The sequence below is a fragment of the Misgurnus anguillicaudatus genome, chromosome 13 (genome assembly GCF_027580225.2).
Source record: "Misgurnus anguillicaudatus chromosome 13, ASM2758022v2, whole genome shotgun sequence".
NCBI classification, from domain to species: domain Eukaryota; kingdom Metazoa; phylum Chordata; class Actinopteri; order Cypriniformes; family Cobitidae; genus Misgurnus; species Misgurnus anguillicaudatus.
This window is the reverse complement of record NC_073349.2, coordinates 12,245,257-12,270,873: the sequence shown is the minus strand read 5'-3', so window position 1 is coordinate 12,270,873 and position 25,617 is coordinate 12,245,257. Positions and strand designations below refer to the sequence as shown.

The following is a 25,617-nucleotide window of genomic DNA, read 5'->3' as shown; positions in this document are numbered from 1 at the left end:
CCGTGGCATTTAAACGATGCCCAATTGGCACTAAGGGGTCAAAAGTGTGCCAAGAAAACATCTCCCACACCATTACACCACCACCACCAGCCTGCACAGTGATAACAAGGCATGACAGGTCCATGTTCTCATTCTGTTTACACCAAATTCTGACTCTACCATCTGAATGTCTCAACAGAAATCGAGACTCATCAGACCAGGCAACATTTTTCCAGTCTTCAACTTTCCAATTTTGGTGAGCTCGTGCAAATTGTAGCCTCTTTTTCCTATTTGTAGTGGAGATGAGTGGAACCCGGTGGGGTCTTCTGCTGTTGTAGCCAATCTGCCTCAAGGTTGTGCGTGTTGTGGCTTCACAAATGCTTTGCTGCATACCTCGGTTGTAACGAGTGGTTATTTTAGTCAAAGTTGCTCTTCTATCAGCTTGAATCAGTCGGCTCATTCTCCTCTGACCTCTAGCATCATCAAGGCATTTTCGCCCACAGGACTGCCCCATACTGGATGTTTTTCCCTTTTCACACCATCCTTTGTAAACCCTAGAAATGGTTTTGCGTGAAAATCCCAGTAACTGAGCAGATTGTAAAATACTCAGATCGGACCAACAACCATGCCGTGCTCAAAATTGCTTAAATCACCTTTCTTTCCCATTCTGACATTCAGTTTGGAGCTCAGGAGATTGTCTTGACCAGGACCACACCCCTAAATGCATTGAAGCAACTGCCATATGATTGGTTGATTAGATAATTGCATTAATGAGAAATTGAACAGGTGTTCCTAATAATCCTTTAGTTGAGTGTAGTTCAACCAAAAATGAAAATCTGCCATCATTTACTCGAAGATTTCTTTCTTTGTTCAGTCAAGAAGAAAATAGTTTTTTTGAGGAACAAACCCCGACAGTTTAACATTTCAATGCAGTTTAAAGACCGAGCATAAGGGTCTTATCTAGCGAAACAATCATCATTTTTGCCAAAAAAGTACTTTTAAACCACAATTTCTCTTCTTGCACTAGCCATGTGATGCACCAGCGTGACCTTAAGTATTACATAATCATGTGAAAAGGTAACGCGTTACATATGTGAACCGCACACTTGAGGACCATTTTAAACAAAAAACTAACACAAAGACATTAATTAGTATCATACAACCAGTTGGAGCGACCCCCACTGAAGCGGTAGGTTCGTAGACATCATGGCACGTCATATGGCTAGTGCAAGATGAGAACTTTAAAAGTAAATTTTTTTTGGGGGGGGGGGGGTGACGATCAGTTCACTTGATAAGACCCTTATGCTTTGTTTGGAGCCCTTTAAAGCTGCATTGAAACTGTAAACTGTTGAGGTACAATAAAGTCCACTATATGGAGAAAAATCCTGGAATATTTACTAAAAAAAAAAAAATTAATTTCTTCTCGACTGAACAAAGAAAGACATAAACATCTTGGATGACATGGAGGTGAGTAAATTATCAGATTTTTTATGAACAACATCTTTGGTGTATATACAATATTACTGCAATGCAATTAATTACATTTTTTAATAAATATGTGTGTTTACTGTATATGCATATTTTGGCCAATGTACCAGTGCAAAGTTTAGCCAATAGACAGTTTTTCCATATTCTGTGTCAGCAATATAAAGGTTATTCAAAGACTTTTGTTCAATACCATATAGTCACTCAAAATACACACACAAGCATAGGAAATCTGTCCATGTGTCTAATTTCTAGGTTACTGTGATGCATGTATTTATTTATCCTGGGGATCAGAGCTGCCGTCCTGCCAGCCAGAGATTTCTGTATCCATGGCAGCCTCCAAGTGAACCCTTTATCATCACACATGCACACCCAGAGCACACACCACATGCACGGGTGTTAAACTTTCTACGGCTTTATCCATCCAGTCCAGAAGGCTTGCTATAAGAGCCATCCATACTCTCCCACACACAAACAAACAGTTCAGCTCGCTGTCTGTCCGTGATACAAAACTATATTGTCACGCGTTGTATAATGTGGTGCATCATGAGTAATCTAATAATAGATAGCTGCATCCAAACTGATTGAGTCACTTTTTGTTTTTATGATTGATCTTACTGTACAGTGACATTTAGTTATAACAGGGGTGACATTTAGCATTCGCAATGACATAAAGTATTTAGTGCATATAAAATAAAAGTATATAGGAAGGATATTGTCATGCTTTGAGCAGGGCCATTTGCTTATAAATCAATTCTAAGGTGTCATGTTGGTTTACCAAGAATCTTTTTGGGCTGCGAAACACATTGAATTGTGGGAGAGAGGCTATTAAAGCAATCTGCCAATGAAAACGACACACACTTGAAGAACAAGAGAGCTGTAGAGTCAGAAGTGAGAGGAACGGTGTGAAATGCTAGATTACAGCTGAAGTCTGAGTCTAGTGGGCCCGATTAAGTTTAGCTTTGGAGTATAGATCATGTTCAGGACCAGTGTTCAAATTGGTGGGGACGTCTCTATTTGGAGGAAAACCCAGACGCTGGGGGCGTGTCCACTGTCAGCCCTGAAACCACGGCAACGCGGGGAAAAGCTGCAGTTTCAGCTTTCAAATAACGGTACAACCTGAATAGATGCTCGCGATTGTGTTAGTGGCAGTGCCATGCTCAGTGGCTTTAGTGCATCCACTGTTTTAGCCCCGCCCAAATAATCCTGAACACAGAAATGTGGAAAACTGTTTAGCGGTCTAACTTCACAATTCAGTACTACATCTACAGTCTTTGTTATGTGTTCAGCAATACATTTCTAACATTTATAATGTATTTAGAAAACATTAAAGGCACAATATGTAATTTTCACCGCTAGAGGTCACTGAACATCAATAACGATTGCAGCTTAATGACGCTGTTAAAGAGCGTGGAATGATGATATCCTGAACCTGACAATACTAACAAGTGACCCTATGAAGAGGGGCGAAATGCTCTTTAAAACTGCTAATGATCTGGATTCAAATCGTGTTGAAAACATTTGGGATAACGTAAGTACCGGTGAAAAAATGTGTAACACTCTAAAGTTTTTGAATATTTTAACTCTTTCCCCGCCATTAACGAGTTACCTCGTCAATTAACTCTTTTCCCGCCATTGACAAGTTATCTCGTCAATCCGCAATACCGCTATTCTCCACTTCCACAACTTATAAAACCCGGAAGTATCGCCCTAGGGCAAACAGCTATATGTACGTGTAAGTTTTGAGGCTCTCTCTGAATCTGATCTCTCTCAAAGTCCTTTACTCCTTGTTGCTCAAAATTTGGTGTTTTTGAAGAAACCTACCCATATTTGAGAGGTGATAAAAAGAGAACTAATGAAGGTAGGATAAAACTTTTTTTTGTTTAAAAGCAGAGGGGGTGTTTTTTCATTTGATATATTGTATGTTTATATATTTAAAGAAGAGCATTTTCTGGGAGGCATTAAACTTTTGTGAAAATCGTGAAAAATGCTGGCGGGGAAAGAGTTAAAGGAATATTCCATTTTCTTAAAAGAAAGATCCAGATAATTTACTCACCACCATGTCATCCAAAATGTTGGTGTCTTTCTTTGTTCAGTCGAGAAGAAATTACGTTTTGTGAGGAAAACATTGCAGGATTTTTCTCATTTTAATGGACTTTAATAGAGCGCAACATTTAACACTTAACTCAACACTTAACAGTTTTTTTGAACGGAGTTTCAAAGGACTATAAACGATCCCAAACGAGGCATAAGGGTCTTATCTAGCGAAACGATTGACATTTTTTGACTCTGTGACCTCTTGACGTCATGACGTATTGCGTAGGGTCACGCTGGCGCATCACGACCGGACCTAGAAGACAAGTTGTGGTTTAAAAGTGTATATTTTTTATTTTTCTTGTCAAAAATGACAATCGTTTCGCTAGATAAGACCCTTATGCCTCGTTTGGGATCGTTTATAGTCCTTTGAAACTCCGTTGAAAGTGTTGAGTTAAGTATTAAATGTTGGGCTCTATTAAAGTCCATTAAAATGAGAAAAATCCTGCAATGTTTTCCTCAAAAAACATAATTTCTTCTCGACTGAACAAAGAAAGACATCAACATTTTGGATGACATGGTGGTGAGTAAATTATCTGGATTTTTCTTTTAAGAAAATGGAATATTCCTTTAAAAGAAAACGCTTCCCTGACAATGACGAGTTCTACAGCAATCCATATTTCCACTAGGTTTTACACAACACTAAAGTATCCATGGATTCAGAAACAGTTTAAACTCTGTGTATATTTTAATCATCATTCTGAATCTGATCTCTATCAAAGGTCCTTTACCAAAATTCAATTTTCTCAACCTTTTGCTCAAATTTTTAATTTTTGAAGAAACCTACCCATTATGTGAGAGGTGATAAAAAGAGAACAAATGAAGATTTTGAACTTTTTTTATGTTGTTTGAAAGCAGATGGTCTGTTCGTTCATTTTATATATTGTATGTTTATATATTTTTTTTAAAAACTGGAAGGCATTAAACTTTGGTGAAAATCATAAAAAATGCTGGCGCTGGCTAGCAACTTAAAAAAAAACGCTGGCGGGGAAAGAGTTGTATGTAAATTGTGCCTTTAAATGATTGCAGTGATTTTTTTCTCCTTTACACAACTTCATGCATTCAACTACCATAAGTGTATTAGCAATTTAATGGAGAGGAGTTTACTGAATGATTAGGTTCAAATGAAGCTGTTTTGAAACCAAGTCAATAAAATAATCCAGCATCTATGGCTATATTTATGGTGAGAACTGGTTGATATACACATACTTACTCTACAAAGTTAATCTATACACAAGTTTGGGAAGGATTGGCATCTTCAATTCACTTATCCTGCATGTCTTTGGATTGTGGGAGTACCAACTTCACACAGACAGACTACCTGACCCAGCCGAAGCTCAAACCAGGGACCTTCTTAATGTGAAGCAACAGTGCTATCCACTAAATTCATGTGCCACCCTAAATTCTCGAATTGCATTTGGTTATCATGTCATGTTTAAGTCTGAGTCATTGTGATATTACTGTCAGTCTGAGGCATGTGTGTCTTATGTTTGCGTAAAGCATGTGAACCGCTGACTGTTTGTTTTTCTCTGTCTGCCTGCTGTCGTGTGCTTTAATGTACTTGTCATGCTTTCCCGTCACTTGAATTCATGAGGCTCATGTGAGGCGCATTTTCATTGGTCATAGGAGGACGCGGGGGCACAGGACATATATACAGTGTATGTGATGTTGGGAAATACAATTCAAAGCAATTGATTTGTTAACAAAGAGTGCAAAAGTAACTTTGCTAAATATTTGAAATACTTCACTAAAATGAAGAGCTGCCATTAAACTTTGAAAGTAACACTATTAGCCGAGCAAGATACCAGGTCATTGTGACTGCTTTCCATATAACTGAATTACCAAGTGTTCGAAGTATGCATACTGTATTGTGTAATCTAATACACTTACATTTACTCTGACAGCCACAGTCTAGCCGAAATGAAAGCATGCATTTGAAATCTGAATTATATATAATAATATATATATATATATATACTCTAGATATATAACAATACAGAACATTAACCGCTTACGCTGTTGTCAGTCCCACAATGCTTTCATAAAGAATGAGTTGGATAAGGCAACTTGGCTTTGATCACTTTGTAACATTGTGACAAGCTTTGATGGAAAATCAGATTATGTAGGAAGCGGGTAGTTTTGTACTAAAAAGAACTGATGATGGTTTGATTTAACATTACCAACTGATTCACGAATGGTTAATTTCTGAGCAAAAACCTGCTGTTTAGTGAATTTGGCACTTTGTGTTATAGAGAAAATTGAAAAAGAAAGAGTTTTGGACTTTGGGGCAGAAATGTTTCAGAGCAGCAATAAAAGACAGATGCAACTAAAAGTGTGAAGAAAAATGAGTTTGTGAGGGCTTATGGGTACAACAGCTTATGACATTCAATATATACAACTGTACTGTTTACAGTAGTCACTTCAACACAGTAGATTACTTATACACAAAAGTGAGATTGTTTATTTACAATAAAACCTTTAGGCACACTGACTTTATGTCCTTGAGTTAGGATGAATGTGCCAACACAGACACAAATACACACTCGCCTAAAGGATTATTAGGAACACCATACTGATACTGTGTTTGACCCCCTTTCACCTTCAGAACTGCCTTAATTCTACGTGACATTGATTCAACAAGGTGCTGAAAGCATTCTTTAGAAATGTTGGCCCATATTGATAGGAAAGCATCTTGCAGTTGATGGAGATTTTTTGGATTCACATTCAGGGCACAAAGCTCCCGTTCCACCACATCCCAAAGATGCTCTATTGGGTTGAGATCTAGTGACTTTGGGGGCCATTTTAGTACAGTGAACTCATTGTCAATTTAAAAATGATTCGAGCTTTGTGACATGGTGCATTATCCTGCTGGAAGTAGCCATCAGAGAATGGGTACATGGTGGTCATAAAGGGATGGACATGGTCAGAAACAATGCTCAGGTAGGCCAATTGGCACTAAGGGGCCTAAAGTGTGCCAAGAAAACATCCCCCACACCATTACAGCACCACCACCAGCCTGCACAGTGGTAACAAGGCATGATGGATCCATGTTCTCATTCTGTTTACGACAAATTCTGATTCTACCATCTGAATGTCTCAACAGAAATCGAGACTAATCAGACCAGGCAACAATTTTCTAGTCTTCAATTGTCTAAATATGGTTAGCTTATGCAAATTGCTGTTAGTAGTGGAGATGAGTGGTACCCGGTGGGGTCTTCTGCTGTTGTAGCTCATCCGCCTCAAGGTTGTGCGTGTTGTGGCTTCACAAATGCTTTGCTGCATACCTCAGTTGTAACAAGTGGTTATTTCAGTCAAAGTTGCTTTCCTATCAGCTTGAATCAGTTGGCCCATTCTCCTCTGACCCTACAGTATATGTATCAACCACCTAACTCACAAGAATTTGTACATATTTTACAAGTTGACTAATTCGTATTAATTCATACAACCACATTAGTAAGTTTTCGTACGATTTGCCTTGATCCCTGTGATGTTGGAGTAAGGTGCAGGGTTAGAGGTTTGGTTTCCTTGTTGTTGTTTTTTCGTATGTTTTTGAACGATTAACTTAGTATGTATTCATACAAATTAGCCAACTCGTAAAATATGTACGAATTCTCATGAGATCAGGCTGGTATCAAGATGTAAGTTACTACACCAAAAAGCTCTGGATGTCATTTCAAGGCATCACTGTCTTATGATACCATCACAATATATGTAGTTCAGATCATTGAAACAGACTCTTGAGATTCCTATTGGCCATATGGTTGGTGATAAGCAGTCATACTGCAGTGTGAAAGATCTGTGGTACGTCTGAGGAGCAGCTATATACCTGAAAGGTTCTCCTGAAACATCTTCCCTCTCCAGACATGTTAATTATTAAAAGACTGAGTATGGCACTACTCTCACATCTCCATGGAAACAGCAGAGGTCATGATGGTGGATAACGTCAAGTGGCAGACGGGGGAGAAAAGAGAGAGAGAGCGAGAGAGAGAGAGAGAACTTTGGCAGTTCATATGTCCATGCTTAAGTGCTAAACCAAGTTTGTCCAGTCTCTCCAATGAAAGCTAAGCCAGTTGTGTCACTTAATACTTCTTGTTTTTCAAGTGCCATACTCCTCTTTCACGAGAAAGTGTGAACAGATTGTAAAGTCTTCATTGTCTTCTGATCATGTGCAGTGTTACAGATGCTGCATCTTGGATTTAACTTTCATTTGAATGTGAATCTAGGATTTAACTCGATAATGATGTGTGTACAATGAAGACAGACCATGTTTGTCTATTGTTGTGACTCAAATTTTATGAAATATTTAAGTAGAAATCTATAGTGAAGTTAATGACATTTCTCCCCTATATACTGTAACTGTAGGTGCAAACTCAGTACTGAATATAGTTAACTAGCCCCTTTCTGCCTGCTGAACTGCAACTATATGGCTCAGTGAAGATATTTAGCTCCATGTCGTGTGAATCTAGTGGCCGTGTCTCTGTCGCCTGCGGCACTTGCTTAGCATATTAGTTCTTTGTGTGCCACTGGTTGTTGTGGCCCAGGGCTGTCATATATTTGAATACACGCTAAATATTTATCTTTGATTGTGAGATTTTGATGTATGTTTTCTAAGCATGTATATTTAGTACAATATATGCATTGATATTTCATGAGTTCACCTGCTCATGAAGTCCTAAAGGTGCCAAAGACCACATTGATACAATATGTTTAATTGTTCTCTGATATCTACATACAATGTATGTAACTTTATATAACATACATTTGTAACCAAATGAATTTGTAAAAAAAAATGTATTTGTAAAAATTGTAATAAACTAAATAAATTTGTATGTAACTTTATGTAACATACAGTGGAGAAAATAAGTATTTGACACATCACATAAGTGGATTTCCAAGTGGGCTATTGACACAAAATTTCCACCAGATGTAGCTATCAAGCCAAATATTGAATTCAGACAAAGAAATCAGAACATTTAAGTATACAAGTTGAGTCATAATAAATAAAGTGAAATGACACAGGGAATAAGTATTGAACACATGAAGAGAACAAGGTGCAAAATGGCATTGAAATCTGTCAGTATTGAGAAAGAAACCCTGCCCCCTATCAGTCCTAATTGATGGCCTGTAAAGTGCTTCTCGTTACCTAGGAGGCACACAGGAAAGACTTCATGATGAGTAAAAGCAAAGAACTCTCTCAAGATCTTTGTAATCTTATCGTTAAAAAGCATTTTGATGGGAATCGTTATAGGCACATTTTCAGAATGCTGAATGTTCCTGTGAGCACTGTGGGGGCCATTATCCAGAAATGGAAAGACCATCACTTCACCATAAACAGGCCACGATCAGGTGCTCCACGTAAGATCCCTGTCCGAGGAGTCCAAAGAATAATCAGAGGAGTTCTCCAAGAGCCAAGAATCACTTCAGGAAGACCTTGCATCAGCAGGTGCTGTTGTTTCAAAGAAAACTATAAGCAATGCACTGAACCGCCATGGCATCCATGCAGGCTCACCACGCAAGACTCCATTGCTGAACAAAAAGCATGTTGAGGCTTGGTTAAAGTTTGCAAAAGAGCATTTGGAGAAGCCTGTAGATTATTGGGAGGCTATAGTATGGTCAGATGATAGCAAAATGTACCTTTATGGCAGTCATTCTGCACACCATGTTTGGAGAAGAAATGGCACTGCCCACCACCCCAAGAACACCATACCAACAGTTAAGTTTGGGGCTGCTTTTCAGGAAGGGGTACTGACAGACTTCATATTATTGAATGCAGGATGAATGGAGAAATGTACCAGGACATTCTGGATAAAAATCTGCTGCCATCTACCAGAAAGCTGAAAATGAAAAGAGGGTGGACATTTCAGCAAGACAATGATCCCAGACACAAGGCCAAGGAAACAATGAAGTGGTCAGTCAATCACCTGACCTAAATCCCATTGAAAATCTATGGAGAGAACTGAAGATCAAAGTTCAGAAAGAGGCCCAAGCAACCTTCAAGATTTAAAGACCATTTGTGTAGAAGAATGGGCCAGAATCACTCCTGAGCAATGCAGACAACTGTCTCCATACAAGAGGCATCTAGAAGCTGTAATCGACAACAACGGCTTTTCTGCAAAGTATTAAATAAAATGTGTTCAATACTTATTCCCTATGTCATTTCACTTTATTTATTATGACTCAACTTGTATACTTAAATGTTCTAATTTCTTTCTATGAATTCAATATTTGGCTTTATGGCTACATCTGGTGGAAAAGCACACTTAGAAATTTCCTTACTGATAAAAAGCTGTTGTGTCAAATACCTATTTTCCCCACTGTAAATTATCCAGAAACAGTTTTACATGTCCAATTACAACCTTAGGATTTCTCCTTAGAATGAAAAGGGCTGTTGTTACCTTATTAAAAGAGGTTAAGCTTTGCTCTGAATGACTGTTTCACAGAGCGGCTCATTTCAGTAGCTCTGTGTGTGTGTAAACAGACCTTATGTTTGAGCCTGTATCAGATAAAGATATAGATTTTGAGGAACAAGCAATTGTTCAGAGATTGGAAATGGACGTTTCTGATGCGTGAGTTTTTATTTTTCAGTATGGACCTGCAAAACGTAATGTAATGTCAATAGTAGAACTTCTAATGCTAACTAGCATTAGCATATAGCATTAACCTTGCATGTGCGTCAGCAGTCACAACCTTGTTTTTGGCATTGTAATAACGTAATTCATTTAATGTTGGGTCATACATTTTGACTGTAACGTCACAGTCCGTGTTATGTTGAGAATGGCCTGTTTTCCAGCAGTTTCTTGCATGCACGAGGTTTACATAAGAAGGATGAAACAATCGCGTTTGAGGCTCATGCACAGAACTCTTATTATTCATCTATGCCTATGCAAATACATTATTACATTCTACGGCACCTTTAAAGCAACAGTTCACCAAAATATAAAAAAATATTTACTCATCCTCCTGCCATCCTAGATGTAAAGGACTTCCTTTCTCCAAATGAACACAAATTAATTATTTTATTTTAAAATGCCATCGTTATCTTTTGATATGGGGGTCAACATGGCGAAACTTTAAAAAGCACATAAATCCATCATTAAAGTAATCCAAATTAATTCAGTGGGTTAAAATATGTCGTATGAAGTGAAACGATATGCTTGCTAATATTTTGAGCTTATTTATTTAGTGATGGATGCATCACGTAGCCATGGAAACAGAGATAGATGGTAGGTGACGAAACATGCAAGAAATAGTGATATCTGATGATGTGCTGTGTAAATTATGAGAGAATTATTATATTTGGATAAAGTATTTCTTTAATAGAAATAATGGTAAACAAATTTCGCTTACTGTCAAAGCAGGGGCTTGTTTACCCCGAAAAAAAACAATCCAATCTCATGGCAATTTAAACGTATTTTACGAGGTGACTAATTCATTCATACGTTTTTCTATATTTTGCTTACCCCTGTGATGTTGGGGTTAAGGACGAGATATCATTATTGTTTTTCTACCATCTTGCATTGTTGTATATCGTACGAATTCATGTGAATTAGTCAACTCATTAAATACATACAAATTCCTGTAAGATCAGGCTGAAAATTCACACCAACCCTGTTGTTATAGTTGTAGGCAGCTGCTTATATACAATACACTTGTTGTTATTTATACACCATTTCAACACATACCCTGATCCAGTTTTCATTTATTTTATATAGTTTGGTTTTGCCATTTTCACAACATATCCAATATAAAGCATCTACGAACAACCGTAAGAGCTGCGCGTGCGTGTAACATTGATGTGTACCATTCTGCATTTCCAGAGCATTTTAATGAGGGAAGATCCAGGGTGGGAGAAAAACACTGTGGCTAATCCCGTAAAGACATTGTGTGCGTCTCTTTGTTCCAGTCCACTGGCCTCGCTAATTGGAAAGATTTGCACTGTCTGCGAGAGAATTAGACAAACTAATAAGGAGAAAGAATTATACCGTTTTAAAAACAGTCCGTCCCCTGACCTTGACTCGATATACTGTAAAGTTTCGAAGTGAAGAAAACTTTTTTTGTAGTGACTCACTTTCTGATAACCTTAAGTTCCTCAAGATTGTTTGGAGGCTCACTAATGACCTCATTATAGCTTCTGTCTCCATGGTGATAATGATCGGTGATTTTGATTGGCAGGCGTGCAGAATGAGGAAAGTCAGCGATGGACAGATTGTGGGCTTGAATGGGATTGTTTCATCAAGTTGTCTTTTGTTCCATTCTCTCAAACATCCAAGAAAGTGACAAATGAAGAGAAAAACAAAAAAATGAAGACTCGTTCTTTTCTATTAGTTTGAAGATTGAGTCATTTCACGTTTACATTGTTTGACATAATTTAGTACTGTTCTGTCTTTTCTGATGTATCTCTTTCTCGCTCGCTCGCTCTTTGTTGTACCGGTCTTTGCTGTCTTGGCAGAATACAGCACGTGAAAAGGACATCAAAACAATCGAACAACTGAGCTGCTGATAAACTTGGCACTTTCCACCAGTAAAGTACAAACAGGGCCTAGAACCAATTCAAGGTGTCATCAACAACAGAAAGTCAAACGAAATATTTCAGCTGTTGTATGTTCTGTTCAGAAAAAAAATAGCTTGAGTACTGTAGGGGAGATCGGCTCAAACTGATTTTGCCAAGTGAGAGATGTCCTCAGGGCATCATATTGTAATGACCCAAGGACAACATTTTTCTAAATAAACCTAAACCCACCCCAAACCCTAACCATAACCAAACCCTAAAATCAGAGGGACATGATAAGTGAAAAACAATGGTGTAGAAACCTGGTTGTAAGCTTAAACTTAAAACAAACTGTAAACTTTTTCTGAAATCTGATTGGTTGATTGAAATGTTGTCCCAGGGTCAACATGTTGTCACAATTTTTACTCATCCATGAATTGCTCATCTTCAAAATATCTTTCAGCAGTAATTCTTATATGAAATGAAAGCTTGGGGTCTTGGCTTTAAATGTGTATACTTTTTACTTTTAGAATGTATTGTAACAGGAAGTAATTAACCATCAAAGACACTCTGACACAATGTGACAACCAACCCCATCACGGGGTATGGGCTGGTTGTCCCTATAGTGGTTCAATAGGATTTCGGTGATAAATTGGGATCTGAAAAGATAATGTGTAACTTTTTAGTTTTTTAAGCTAGAAACTGCAAATAAGTTTTAATATGAATACCACCCCTATGATAGTTGTCATCAATGCCCGTTATGTTTAAACAATGGGATTAAAGTGGGTGATCAGTTACTTGAATTGTCTACTGTGTTGAGAAATAAAATGAAATATTTTTTAGTGTTAAAACCTCTTTATTTAATGCTTTATTTATTTTATTTGAACTGCAAACAAAAACAAACAAACAGACCAACAGTCTTAAAAGCTCTACATGTCCAATACTCACATGTGACAACCAACCCCGCAAGCTATGTGACAACCATCCCCAACCAACATGATCCCACAAAGTTCCGCGGGACAGTCACGGAATTTTGTGCTCATTTTTCCGTGGCATTCTCACGGATCTCTGCATTTTTTCGTGGCCCTGCTACGGACTGTCTTTTTCCGTGGCATTCTCACGGATTGGTTACTCAACTGCTTTTTCCTATTTTCAAACCATTTTCGCCTCGGTTTAGGGCCAGATTTGGTGTTTGCGTTAGTATGTCACTTTAACTATTGGTTTATACTATTTTTTCTGATTTATTCTTTTATATTTTCTAAACTTTAAACAATTGTCGCCTGGCGTTGGGATTAGAGTTGGGTTTGGGTAGGGATGTCATTTCATGTAAATCTAACCCTAAACCAAAGCGAAAATGGTAAGAAAATAGGACAAAACAGTTGAGTAACCAATCTGTGAGAATGCCACGGAAAAAGACAGTCCGTGGCAGGGCCACGGAAAAATGCAGAGATCCGTGAGAATGCCACGGAAAAATGAGCACAAAATTCCGTGACTATGCCACGGCTAAGCTAGCTGCCACACGGCTTTAACTTGATAGCTAAAAGATGACTCAAAATAAAGCTACCACTTTTGGCGTTTTAATGAGTGTTTTGTTTTTGAATGACTAATATCATACAAGATCTCAACACGAAAACAACACCAACATGAAAATTTACTCTGACCCATAAAAATAAAAAATTGTCTCCTAACCTCAATGTTTTGTGTCTGCTCAGAAAAATAACTAGTGCAAATGAGTAAGCTATTAAAGGCTAACAAATTGATATCAAAACTGTACCACGTAGTATGTCTGGAATAAGCAGTGTGACAACCAACCCGTGAGACAACCAGCCCCAGTCTCCCCTACTTAAGTACACTTTTTGACTTTCTGTACCTACAGTTATGGGGAAATGTCATCAATGTCAATACAGATTTCAATGTCAAAAAAATTTGATGTAGGACATCATTAAATAAAAAATAAAAAGAGTCAAGAAATATCAAATGAAACAAATGCAAAGCTAAACTGAGCTATTACTCAATAGGGGGTAAGTAGTTTGGGACCAAATGTTAGTTGGTAGTTATTTATAGACAAATAAGAATGTTACCCCCTATGTATATTCAGAGCAAAATAACCCAAAAGCAAACTTTTATACTCATGCCGTCCATTCTGATAATTTCCACACAGGAAATCAAGTATGAAAAGAACATTAGGCCCTACACTATATACCGTTTATAATAATAGCACTGGGCAAATTGTAAAGTGAATTTGGTTTTTCTTCATTCACGTCAGAAACCAAATAAACACATTACGTTTCCTCACTGAACTATTTGCTCCGGATGATTTCTCTTTGTCAGAGAAAAGCAAACATTTGTAGCGTATACTTTCCATTTTTGCAAAGTAAATAACTCCATCCCTCAAAAACAACATTGGTATTCCAGGAGCTGATCTCTCTATAGCACAGGACTTCATAAAAACTGTTATTTAAAGACACATGAGGCAGTCAATCAGATGCTGCACTTCCTGTAAAAAGCGTGAGGCAAAGTTTGACATGTGCTTTATCTCTCTGCATTTTTGACACTGCTGACCAATGCCGGACAAGAGGGATAGAGCAGAGTTTTGTTATTTTGTTGGGATGTGTGTGTATGTGAATATATTTTGAGAATGTGTTTACCTGGGATTTGGTGCTTAAGATAAATGTGTCAGCATATGAAAGGGAATATTTGATTCCATCTTTATTTTTGGGACTATTACTATTGTTTTTACTTCAACACTACTTCTAACATTACTTATTAAACCACTGTGTGTTTCTAACTGTTTAACGTGTTTTTGACTTGGCCTAAGAAACAACCAACAATAACAGCAAAGTCGCTTTAGGGAATTCACCCCACTAGGCGGCCATGTTTGTAACACCTCCGAGCAGTTATTACAGTCATGCAAGTTTAAAGGAACAGTATGTAAGAAATGTATATCAATTAATCATAAAATGGCCCTGATAGACATTAAGAAATCATTTTCATTTCAAATACTTACATCACTGACAACAGTGGTCCGGCCAGGATATTGTCATTTAAAAAGTGGAGTTGCAGCCCTCAACTGATGTTTCTGTTGTCATTTTGTGTATTGGCCACCAGTTGTGTGATTGCAGTACCAGTTTTAGCCACAAGTTTTGTGATTGCAGTACCAGTTTTGGCCACAATCCTACATACTGTTCCTTTAAAGTCCTATCTACTTATATGGGGAAAGACAGATATCTCTAAAAAGCATGTTTAAATCACAATTAAGTAACATATTTGGCCCAACAATTAAACCTGACATCAGCTGTGCCATAACTTTTGTTTCTTAGGCCCTGTCTAAACGTACACGGGTATTTTTAAAGCCGTACCTTTTTCTATGCAGTTTGGCTGTTCGTCATCATGCAAACGCAGGTGACTGAAACCAAACTTTTATAAAAACTCTTGCCAGGGTGAAGATTTTTAAAAACCTCAGTTGCAGCATTGTCGTGTAGCCGATGAAACCGGAGTTTTTGGCCTGTGATGTGCTCAGGGGATTCTGGTTCGGATTGGCCAACATGGCATTATGGTTAGGTATATATCGGCATCTATTGGTTTGACATGCTCTTGACAGCGCTTCATACCAGGGTTTTGCATGTCCGTGTGGACCGGGGGGCAACATTCCAATTTCTCTGAATACGGAAGTGATTCATCGACTGGTCGCTTGAGGCTGGATCCAACAGGGAGTCAGTTCCCATAGACCCCCCTATGTTAAAATGCCCAACTTTACAGTGTTTACAGCCTGGTAGGCTGGTACAAAAAGTGTTTTTGGTTTATATAGCTAATTTTGTCATTCATAAGAACTGTGAGGGGGGTGATTTTTTTTGTAACCCATTTGTTTACATTTTATTAAGCCTTAAAGTTCTGCATAATTAAGGGCATGGCCACTTGTGTGACGGTTGAACAACCACTGCTGTGACTAGAATAGAGGTAGGTGGACGTGGTTTCAGCAACCAGCCACCTAATGCGGCTTTCACATAGGATGCAGTGTGCGCTGCGCTTGCCGCTGGGTTTACCGCAGTCAAGGGATTTGCACTCTGCTGGCCAGACCAAAGTAGGCGGGGTTTTCAATAAATTATACAGTGTTTATATTTGGGTTAAATAGTGGATGAGGAATACAGAGACTGATTTTGCCCGTCTCCATTTGATTTAACTTTAAGCTGCCTACCTACAACAAGCTACCTGACTTAAAACACACCTGACATGCCAACTTTAATTTCTACGTGTTTCCATGACACGGCTTTCCTTTCGATGGCTCTGTGGGAGCGTAAACTTGTATTACAAAGCTCTGGGAATTCCGAAACACACAGTATAAGCTTTTCGTCCATTTTGATTTTGCCGCTTGTTTGGATGCTCAGTTGTAATTGGCTATATTGTGCACGCCCAACTAGTAACATTGTTTTTGATTGGCTGTGTGTCATGTGATGACTCTTGTCTGACTGGTTTAGTACCTCTAAAAGTGATCTTGTTTTAATACCGTTATTAATCAAAACTCTATCAAGCTATAATGAAGGAATGTCAGTGTTTCATTCGCTGCACATTTATTCTCATTAGCAACGGTTACTTCGGCAAACACAAACAAGTGACAAGTTAGTGAGACAGTACGGGAGCCATGCCCTGTATCTAAAATTACATACTTCTTTATATGCTCCAATATATCTGAAAATTGCACACAAAATGAGAAGTATGACCAAAATTTCATGAGGTCACAGGAGCTGAGGAGACACCAAATTCAAAAGTGAATGAATTTAAAATGCCATAAAACTGTAAGCTGGGCAGATCTTTTTCAGTGTGATATAGGTGCCAAGAAGTGTTTGTACATTATAGTGCATGGACAAACGGGTCACATAACAATAAAAACATGGTGAATGTACAGTAGTACATCTGGACTGTTTTCATACTATACCCTCACATACTAAAAATGCTACTCAGTCTCACAAGTTTTCGTGATATAGTCACGTAATTTTTTGCTTCTTTTTTCGTGATATTATCATGAATTTCCGCGTTTTTTGTGATCGTATAACGAATTCCTGTTTTCGTGTGATTATCACGTATTGGTTACTCAACTGCTTTTTCCTATTTTTAAACCATTGTCGCTTCGGTTTAGGGTTAGATTTGGTGCTTGCATTAGAATGTCACTTTTTTATATGTCACCTGGCGTTAGGGTTAGAGTTGGGTTTGGTTAGTAATGTCATTTTATGTAAATCTAACCCTAAACCGAAGCGACAATGGTAAGAAAATAGGACAAAACAGTTAAGTAACCAATACGTGATAATCACACTAAAACAGGAATTCGTTATACGATCATAAGAAACACGGAAATCCGTGATAATATCACGAAAAAAGAATAAAAAAAATATGTGACTATATAACGAAATTTTGTGAGACTGGGCTGTATAAATAACATTCTGTTATAACAGTCGAGTAAGTAGATTAATTTAATTAAGTACACTTTAAAAAATGCAGGATTCTTATATTTTTATGTTACTTTAACTTAAAAAATTAAGTTAAACAATTTCAACTTTTGAACTTTTATGAGATATGTCAACTTATCACAGGTAAAATGTTTAAATAGTATGTTATATTGACTTGAAACCAAGTTCATGCTGCATTTTTTTTTTACAGTGTATGTACTGTCACAGTACACGATTTCAGAGCAGGTTTGGTGTCATTCGTACAGTTGTGCAGCTCTTGTGTGTTTGTATAGATTTACCGCAGGAAGGCCTGGCAGATTTTTCTCCCCACACTCTGCCTTCTGTATGAAGGATTTAGTGCTGAAATTTATATATTAATGTATTCGAAGCCTTGAGAAATTTCCTCCTGGGATATCACATCACCTCATTCTCAAATCATTTCAAAACGATGCAATGCTTAAAAGGATCCCAGAATGTTAAAAGCATGTTTACACACACACACGCACACGTATACTGTATATTTAATGACAGGTGGCAATTTTTCTGTGGAAAGCCGGCATTTAGCAACAACAAACACTGACATCACAAGAAAAAGAAATACTCACTTTTACTGATCTAAATAAACAAACCGTAGATTTCTAACCAAAAAAGTAAAGTTTTTGCAAAGTAAATCCACAAACACTGAATATTGATGCAGACTGGGTTTAATTTACAGTTTAAGTAGAGCAATACACACAGTCACTCACCTGAGTTTAGTGTATAATCCATGACTTAAACTGTCCTCTCTCCAGTCAAATTGGATAATTACCCTCATTTAGTTAAACCACATACAGCAGTCCACTTTTCCAACCACTCGTTTTCTGTCTATCTCCAGCTTCTTTAGGACTTTATATCTCCCAATAAAAGTAATTGGAACAGTATAAGCGACCTTACAAGAAACTTTCCACTTAAGATTATAAAAGAGCTCAAACTGCTCAAAATACACCAAAGAGTCTTAAAATATTACTTATGTAGACCATGAGAACCAAAGCGTGGGACGATTTCATATTGTATCAGTATAATGTAAATAAATAAGCAATACAACAGCTACTGTACTACATATTATATGCAGTGTTGGGGAAAGTTACTTTAAAAGTAATGCATTACATTAACACACTTTTGCAGCGATTTTTGTGTTAGCATATCAGTGAACACCCCTAACCACTCGGTGAGTTTCATGTCTTTGTAAATGAAAGTTTAATGCATTTTAGGAAGGATTGTTCCAGTGCACCTATACACCCATTATAGAGGTGGGAGGTAAAACAACAAACACCCGAAAATTCTCGGGGAAGCTGCATATGTCGAAATTTCAGTCAAAACCGTTCTATTTCTTCATAAACAATCTGAAAACAGGGCTTTAAGTGTAAAATACCGAACTTGTCCTTTAAGTTACTCCCAAAACAGAAACTGATTGTGATACTTAGTTACTTTTCATGTAAAGTAATGCTTACGTAACTTTTAAGGTACTTTTGCGTTACTTTTTCTTGGCTGAGGCTTGATCTCTTTCAGGCCTTGCAGGTTTTTTATGACTGAAAAGTTCTGCATTCAGAAATTGAAAAAATGTCGAGCTCTGGCCTGCCATCTCAGTTTCTGACTCAAACTGCCTACACACAGGCGTGTACAAATAGAGTTTAATTCAGTACATTATTTTTTTATTGAATTAATTAAACTAAAAAAGTAACTTGCATTACTTTTTTGAAAAAGTAACTCAAATATTAATGTATACATTTAAAAAGAAATGCGTTACTTTACTCGTTACTTCAGAAAAGTAATATTATTACGTAATGTACGTTACTTATAATTAGTGTTGGGGGTAACGCATTACATGTACATGTGACCATGTCTGTGAATGTTTAGGTTAAAATCTTATAAACTGAGATTATAAAAATCAAAGTTTGATTTCAACCATTGATTTTGAAGCGATAGTTCGGCCAAAAATGATATTAAACCCATGATTTACTCACCCTCAAGCTGTCCGAGATGCATATGTCCATCATTTTTCAGACGAACACATTTTCAGTTATTTTAGAATTTTTTTTGATCTTTCAGTTAATCAAATGTAAAATTACAGTGTACATGTCCTTCAAGTCAAAAAAATGTGCATCCTTCCTTCACAAAATAAATCTAAACGGCTCCAGGATGATAAACAAAGGCCTTCTGAGGGTAATCCGTGTAGTGTTGTTGTGGATATATCCATATTTTTAAAACTTTATAAACAAAAATAACTAGCTTCCGGTAACGCCGCCATCTTAGACTCCTCTGTATTCAGAAGAGAGTATTAGCATAGTGTACGCACTTTAATTAGTGACGTATGACAAATTCGGAGGGCGAGGGCACAGAGCAGCAGCAGAGAATCCTCCGTAAACTGCATACACTCTCATCTGGAATGCATACGCGACTAAGATGGCGGCAGTATGTGTGCACACACGAGTTATCCTGTGTTTAATAAACTTGCTGTGCCCAGATTTGCGCTTAGAGGCAACTACATTCACACATACTGTACATAAAACATCTGCTGCCGCATTAAAACTCTGAATCAAAGGGTTTGACGAGATATTCAATGATATTATGATTGCTTTGAAATAAGGATTTAGATGTCGTGTTTGGTGCATTCGGATGAAACAATACGGAATGGAGAGACTGGATTGTGGATTGCGTATCCATTGACCGTAGGGGGCATGAGTTATGCATATGGATGTTCCTGCTCGTTTACTTCAATGGCGCGGAGGTGTGGCGATCTCATCTCATTACAGATAAACAGGTAACAGGAGAGAGACGATACATCTCCCTCTTCTAATACAGTTTACACCGAATGACAATATTCGTTTTCGATCTCACTTACATCATTTAAAAGCTGACATTCCAAGCATTATGTAGACATTTATCTTTTGTTTCTATGACAAGTATTCCTTAAGTTACAGTTAATTTTTCTGACGTGTTTCTGAAAGAACAAAATGTGCATCATGTTTATTTTCCTAATTTTGCGAAAAGAACAACATTCTGTTTTTATTGGTAGTGGATAGAAAAAAAAATAGACACTTTAACATTTTAAATTATGCATAAATCATATCTGTATGTCAAAAATCAGCAGAGTAATCTAAGTCTCTTTGCGGAGTGATTGAAAAATGAAGAGTTTGCGGCGCCTGCGCCGCTGTCGACCCCAGAGGGTTAATATCATTTTTGGCCGAACTATCCCTTTAATCTTACTCAGTCAATATCAATGATATCAAGGTTTTTTTCACATGCAGAATGAGATATATAGGAAATACATACTGTAAATGCATAAAAAATACATATTTTTGTGATGAAATATGACTTTTGACAAACTCAGGACGCTCACGTTCACAAAATACTCAATAAACTCTGATTACACATGAGATTATGTATCTGGCAAACGTGATTGTCTCTTTTATCATAAACCCCTTCGAAGCGTCTACAGCAGGCACATATTTTGAAATGACCCGGGATGCACATAGGTTCACATGATGTGCCGAACACATATTTTGACTTTTGAAAAAGAATTCACCGGTCGCCACTGACTGTGAATTAAATGTTTGCTAAATGTGTAAATGCTGTAGAAAGCAAGAACTGAATGTAATATGGGTTTTGTTTCTCATGCTGGGCTAAAGGTGCCAATCCGTGGACGTAACACAGAACGTGGAAATGAAGTAAACGAGTGAATGAAGGCCTTAAATAAATCAAATGCCATTCCAATCCTTTCTAAACGAGCCATATGCTAATGCCAAGCCAGAAATGAAGTTCTCTGAGACTCTGTGATTTGCATTGCAAAGCAATGAGCACCGTGACTAAAATCTTCTGTCTATCAGCCTATTCCCATATTGGTCCTCCAGCATCCCAACAGCCCCTGGGGCAAAGCCGCTGTAATTAGCGTGATTAATGCTCATTTTGAATTCGAATGAGACCTAGAAGCCTGTCCCAACCAGCACATGTACGCAAACACACACACGCATATTAATACCCAAAAGGAGTTTGCCCTACCAAGGTGGGCTCTTTATGTTTCAGACTGACAGAGCCGCTTTGAAAACAAGTACACTGTACAGAAAGGAAACTCATTACCTCAGTCAAATACAGCTAATTACTTAAAATGAGGCTTAGAGTGCACAAAATACAGGAAGAGGGAGGATGCAGCTGGTGTATGTGGTCTCTCGGTCTCTCTCTCACATTCACAAACTTTGTCGCACATACATTCACACATACTGTACATAAAACATCTGCTGCCGCATTAAAACTCTGAATCAAAGGGTTTGACGAGATATTCAATGATATTATGATTGCTTTGAAATAAGGAATTAGCTCAATTCTACCATAAATGTTGATTATACTTTGGTAACACGGATTAAAATACTTAACGGAATAGTTCTGAACAATCCCCTTAATAATTTACTCCATCGCCATCACTTACGCCAGCACAGATGTATAGGACTTCCTTTCTTCAGCTTAGCACAAGCAATTTCTTACAAAAAAATGTCATTATGTATTTTCTTATAAGGGGGTCAACAGGGCGAAGCTCCTATTAGCACAACCATCCATCATTAAAGCAATCCAAATTACTCTGTTGGCTTAATAAATGTCTTTTGAAGTGAAATGATATGTTTAATATTTATAATTTAAGCTTATTTCGCAATCAAAATATTACGTATCCAATTAACGAACAGATCGATAACTCGCATCATCTTTACTTTGGGGTTTGTACCTTTTGCATATGGTTAACATGTACTAATACACACTTACACACCAAAGGAAATGTAAAATCCTGAATTGGATTATAGGTGCTCTTTAAGATTATTTTATAGTATATTTTATTCATTTTCCTTGGGGGACTGAACATGCAAGCCATAACGGTAATCGGGAAAGGGTTAGCACTCACATACCTCCCTATAGCCAAAAATGAGTTCACCTTATTAGTCAATAATGCGTCCCTCCCACCCTTCAGATCATTCCTACTGTAAAGCCGTACCCCATGACAACATACATATAACATGCATGTCAGTGCTTCATGACATCATTTCTGCACTTCATTCTTCACTATGACATATAGAGCTGCCATCTTTACTTGTTTAATATGGATGTTTCACGGGGATGAATGTGAGGGGTGGTGTAGTCCAGTGGTTCTCAAACTGGGGTCCGGGGGCCCCAGGGGGGCCGCGAGACGCTGCCAGGGGGCCCCAGTTTTATGACTTTTTATGAATTTATCATAAATTTTGTGTAATTTAACAAAAAAAATATAAGCCTACTAACCAACATCACTACTTTGTATAATTTAATATGTTTTGTTTATTTAAAATGTTACATTTTAGAACTGTTTTGTCATAAATTTTCTTTGGGGGGGCCGCGAAGGAATGCACCATATACAAGGGGGGCCACACGCAGAAAAAGTTTGAGAACCACTGGTATAGTCCACTGAAAGTATAACACAAAATAGTGACTGCACACTCACTTGCAAAAGAATTTTATTGTCACCAACGTTTCGGCATATAGCCTTCGTCAAGGTATGTCTAGGCTATATGCCGAAACGTTGGTGACAATAAAATTCTTTTGCAAGTGAGTGTGCAGTCACTATTTTGTGTCATATATTTGGATTTATTCTTTTTGACTCACACCTCGGACGGAGTGCGTTTGTTTCTATTTTTTTTATTATTTGGTAGTCCACTGAAAGACCTTCTGAAATTGTGTGGGATCTTCATTTTGTTTGAGAGCTTCACATGCTTTCCTTCAGTCTAAATGAAACTCATGAAATAGGTTTGAATGAGGAATTAGATAAAGCCCATTTTAGCACTTTTATTTTTAATCAGTACCTGAGCTTTTGTCAAATTTAAGCACATTGTCTTCTTTCTATTCTCTGTCTTGGGTTCACATTATTTGGTAAACTTTTCATTGAAGTCCAGTTCTGAACTTTAAAAACTTGGCGCCTTGAAGTTTACAGACAGAGGTTCTGTGATGTTTTCTATTGAAACAAATACCTGTAGGAGTTTAGGGCCAAAAAACACAGTGACAAAAAGCACACTTTGATCATACAAACTAAAGTAGCAGGTTGGCTGTTTCTATAATATGTTTCTGTATTTAATCACTGAGAAACATTTGTTGAAACTACTGTAAATGCAGGAAATGATGTGATTAGCAGCTCAAAAGTTGGAGGTTCGAAGAGCACACAAACTCATAAAAACTATACTTTAAATTCACCATGAAAAAAAGAAGTAGCGATTACCTTATTTTCCCCATGGTGACGTATATCCAAAGTGAAACCGGCTTCTGAAATGAAATAAAGCAGGGATGGATTTGAATTTGTACATTGAGATTTTATCCCAGATAGCACAGGTACGTCTGCAAGATGTCTGGTAAAGATCTGGAGATCTGGAATACATCTGGTGTGTAAAAACATCTTATAAAGGTCTTAGAAAGAGCTGCTTTACATACATTCTAAATCAAAAACGTCTTGCAGACGTCTTCAATATGTCTATATTACATCTTTTAGGAAACGTCTCAGAGACGTATTGCAGATGAGCAAACAATCTAAATAATACGTCTTGCAGATGTAAACGCAGACATCAAATAGACGTCTTCGAGATGTATGTGTGCTATCAGGGATTGGATCGTTTGAAGTTGGGTCTTGTTGCTAATTGCTAATCGCAGAGATCTTCTCCCGGACCCCGCCCACCTGCCATACCATATGACTGGCCCTGCGTTCCAGTTCATTTTTTTATGACCTTCCCTTGCTAACTTCCCTCAGTCTCGTTCACTCGGATGTACGTCACCGACTCTCCCGATTGCCACTTCGCTACTGGCTGTAAGGAAGTGTGTTCTTTTTGGTCGCTGTTCGAGGCTTACCCCGCGACCAGATGTGACGTGCCTCACTCCAGGATTTTAGGCATGCTGCCCGATTCCGTTTGTGCTGAAGATCACATTCACCCATTTCAGCAGGATTATGGTCCCCCTCAAGCCAACACGCACGAGTATGTTAATAGTTTGTTTACTTTCTACACAAAGTTATGCTAACGTTATGCTATCTGGCTGTCTGCCTCTATCTCTTCTACTAGCCTATCTGTCTGTCTGTCTGTCTGTCTGTCTGTCTAATCTATCTATATCTATGTATTTATCTACAATCTGCACTACCTGAATATTGTACTTTACTCATCTCTCTAGTCACTCTCAATGCTCTTAAGGCAGCTTTGGTAAATTCTCTTCCCAAAGTGACGTCATGCAGTGCGTCGTGGGGGAAAGGAGAATCATTGCAAACCGCTGTACTTTTTCTTATTATATTCCGTTTTGTGATACCCAACATTAACAACATAAAATACAATGGATAACAGTTTAAATGTGTATTATCAACAAGCAAATTGCACTAATTCGTTGAGAAATTGACCCTGCAACACGCCCTTTAAACATGAGGGGGCAAAACAAAAGACACTTTACAGACAAAATATAAGAGAGCAAGATACAAGATAGAGCTGCACAATTAATCGCATCGCAATCGCAATCGTGATGTCAGCCTGTGCGATTATATGACAGCAAAATGTTGCAATTATATTAAATAAATAAATGTGTGGACTTGTTAACACAAACTTTCCGATAACAGTTTGATGATTTTCCTTGCTGTTAAAAAAAGAAAGAAAAACAAACAAAAAAGGCAGTGCACGTGTGGCATGCACGTGTGTGGCGTGCGTCGTCACTTGTGTGTGTGCAGCGCGTTAATACCAGAGCCAAGATGCATGCAGAGGACCATGACAGTGATCTTGTAGCTAAAAAAATCTCTACGTCTGTTGTATGGCAGTATTTTGGATTTAGGACTACTGACACTGAGCAGTTGCTACGTCACGTGGCAATACGAAAACATTTCTAGTTTTACAAATACACATTTTAACATTATCACTAAACTGTGTGTGGATTTTCCTTAAAACCCATCAAGTTGACTCATGATACCATTTATTGAAATCGCACATCGCAATATTAGCATCAATAACCGCAATGGGAAAAATTACCCAAATCACCCAAATCGTGCAGCCCTAATACAAGACATAACTCTTCACAAAACACACCAGCACATCAAACACAAGGGCGCAAATGATGAGAGCA

General features: G+C 37.8%; 1 protein-coding gene across 2 annotated transcripts in view; it reads left to right on the top strand.

The window, feature by feature from the left end:
* xkr7b (XK, Kell blood group complex subunit-related family, member 7b) overlaps positions 1-25,617 on the top strand; it is a 79,200-nt gene that overhangs the window by 36,173 nt on the left and 17,410 nt on the right. The window contains exon 1 of one of the 2 annotated variants that reach the window (XM_073875039.1): positions 24,274-24,497. The exons of the other annotated variant lie outside the window; for it this stretch is intronic. Within the exon in view, the coding sequence (XP_073731140.1) occupies positions 24,289-24,497 (209 nt within the window). The 5' untranslated portion in view covers positions 24,274-24,288. Of the gene's footprint in view, positions 1-24,273; positions 24,498-25,617 lie in introns of those variants that run through there. 2 annotated transcript variants of the gene reach the window in all.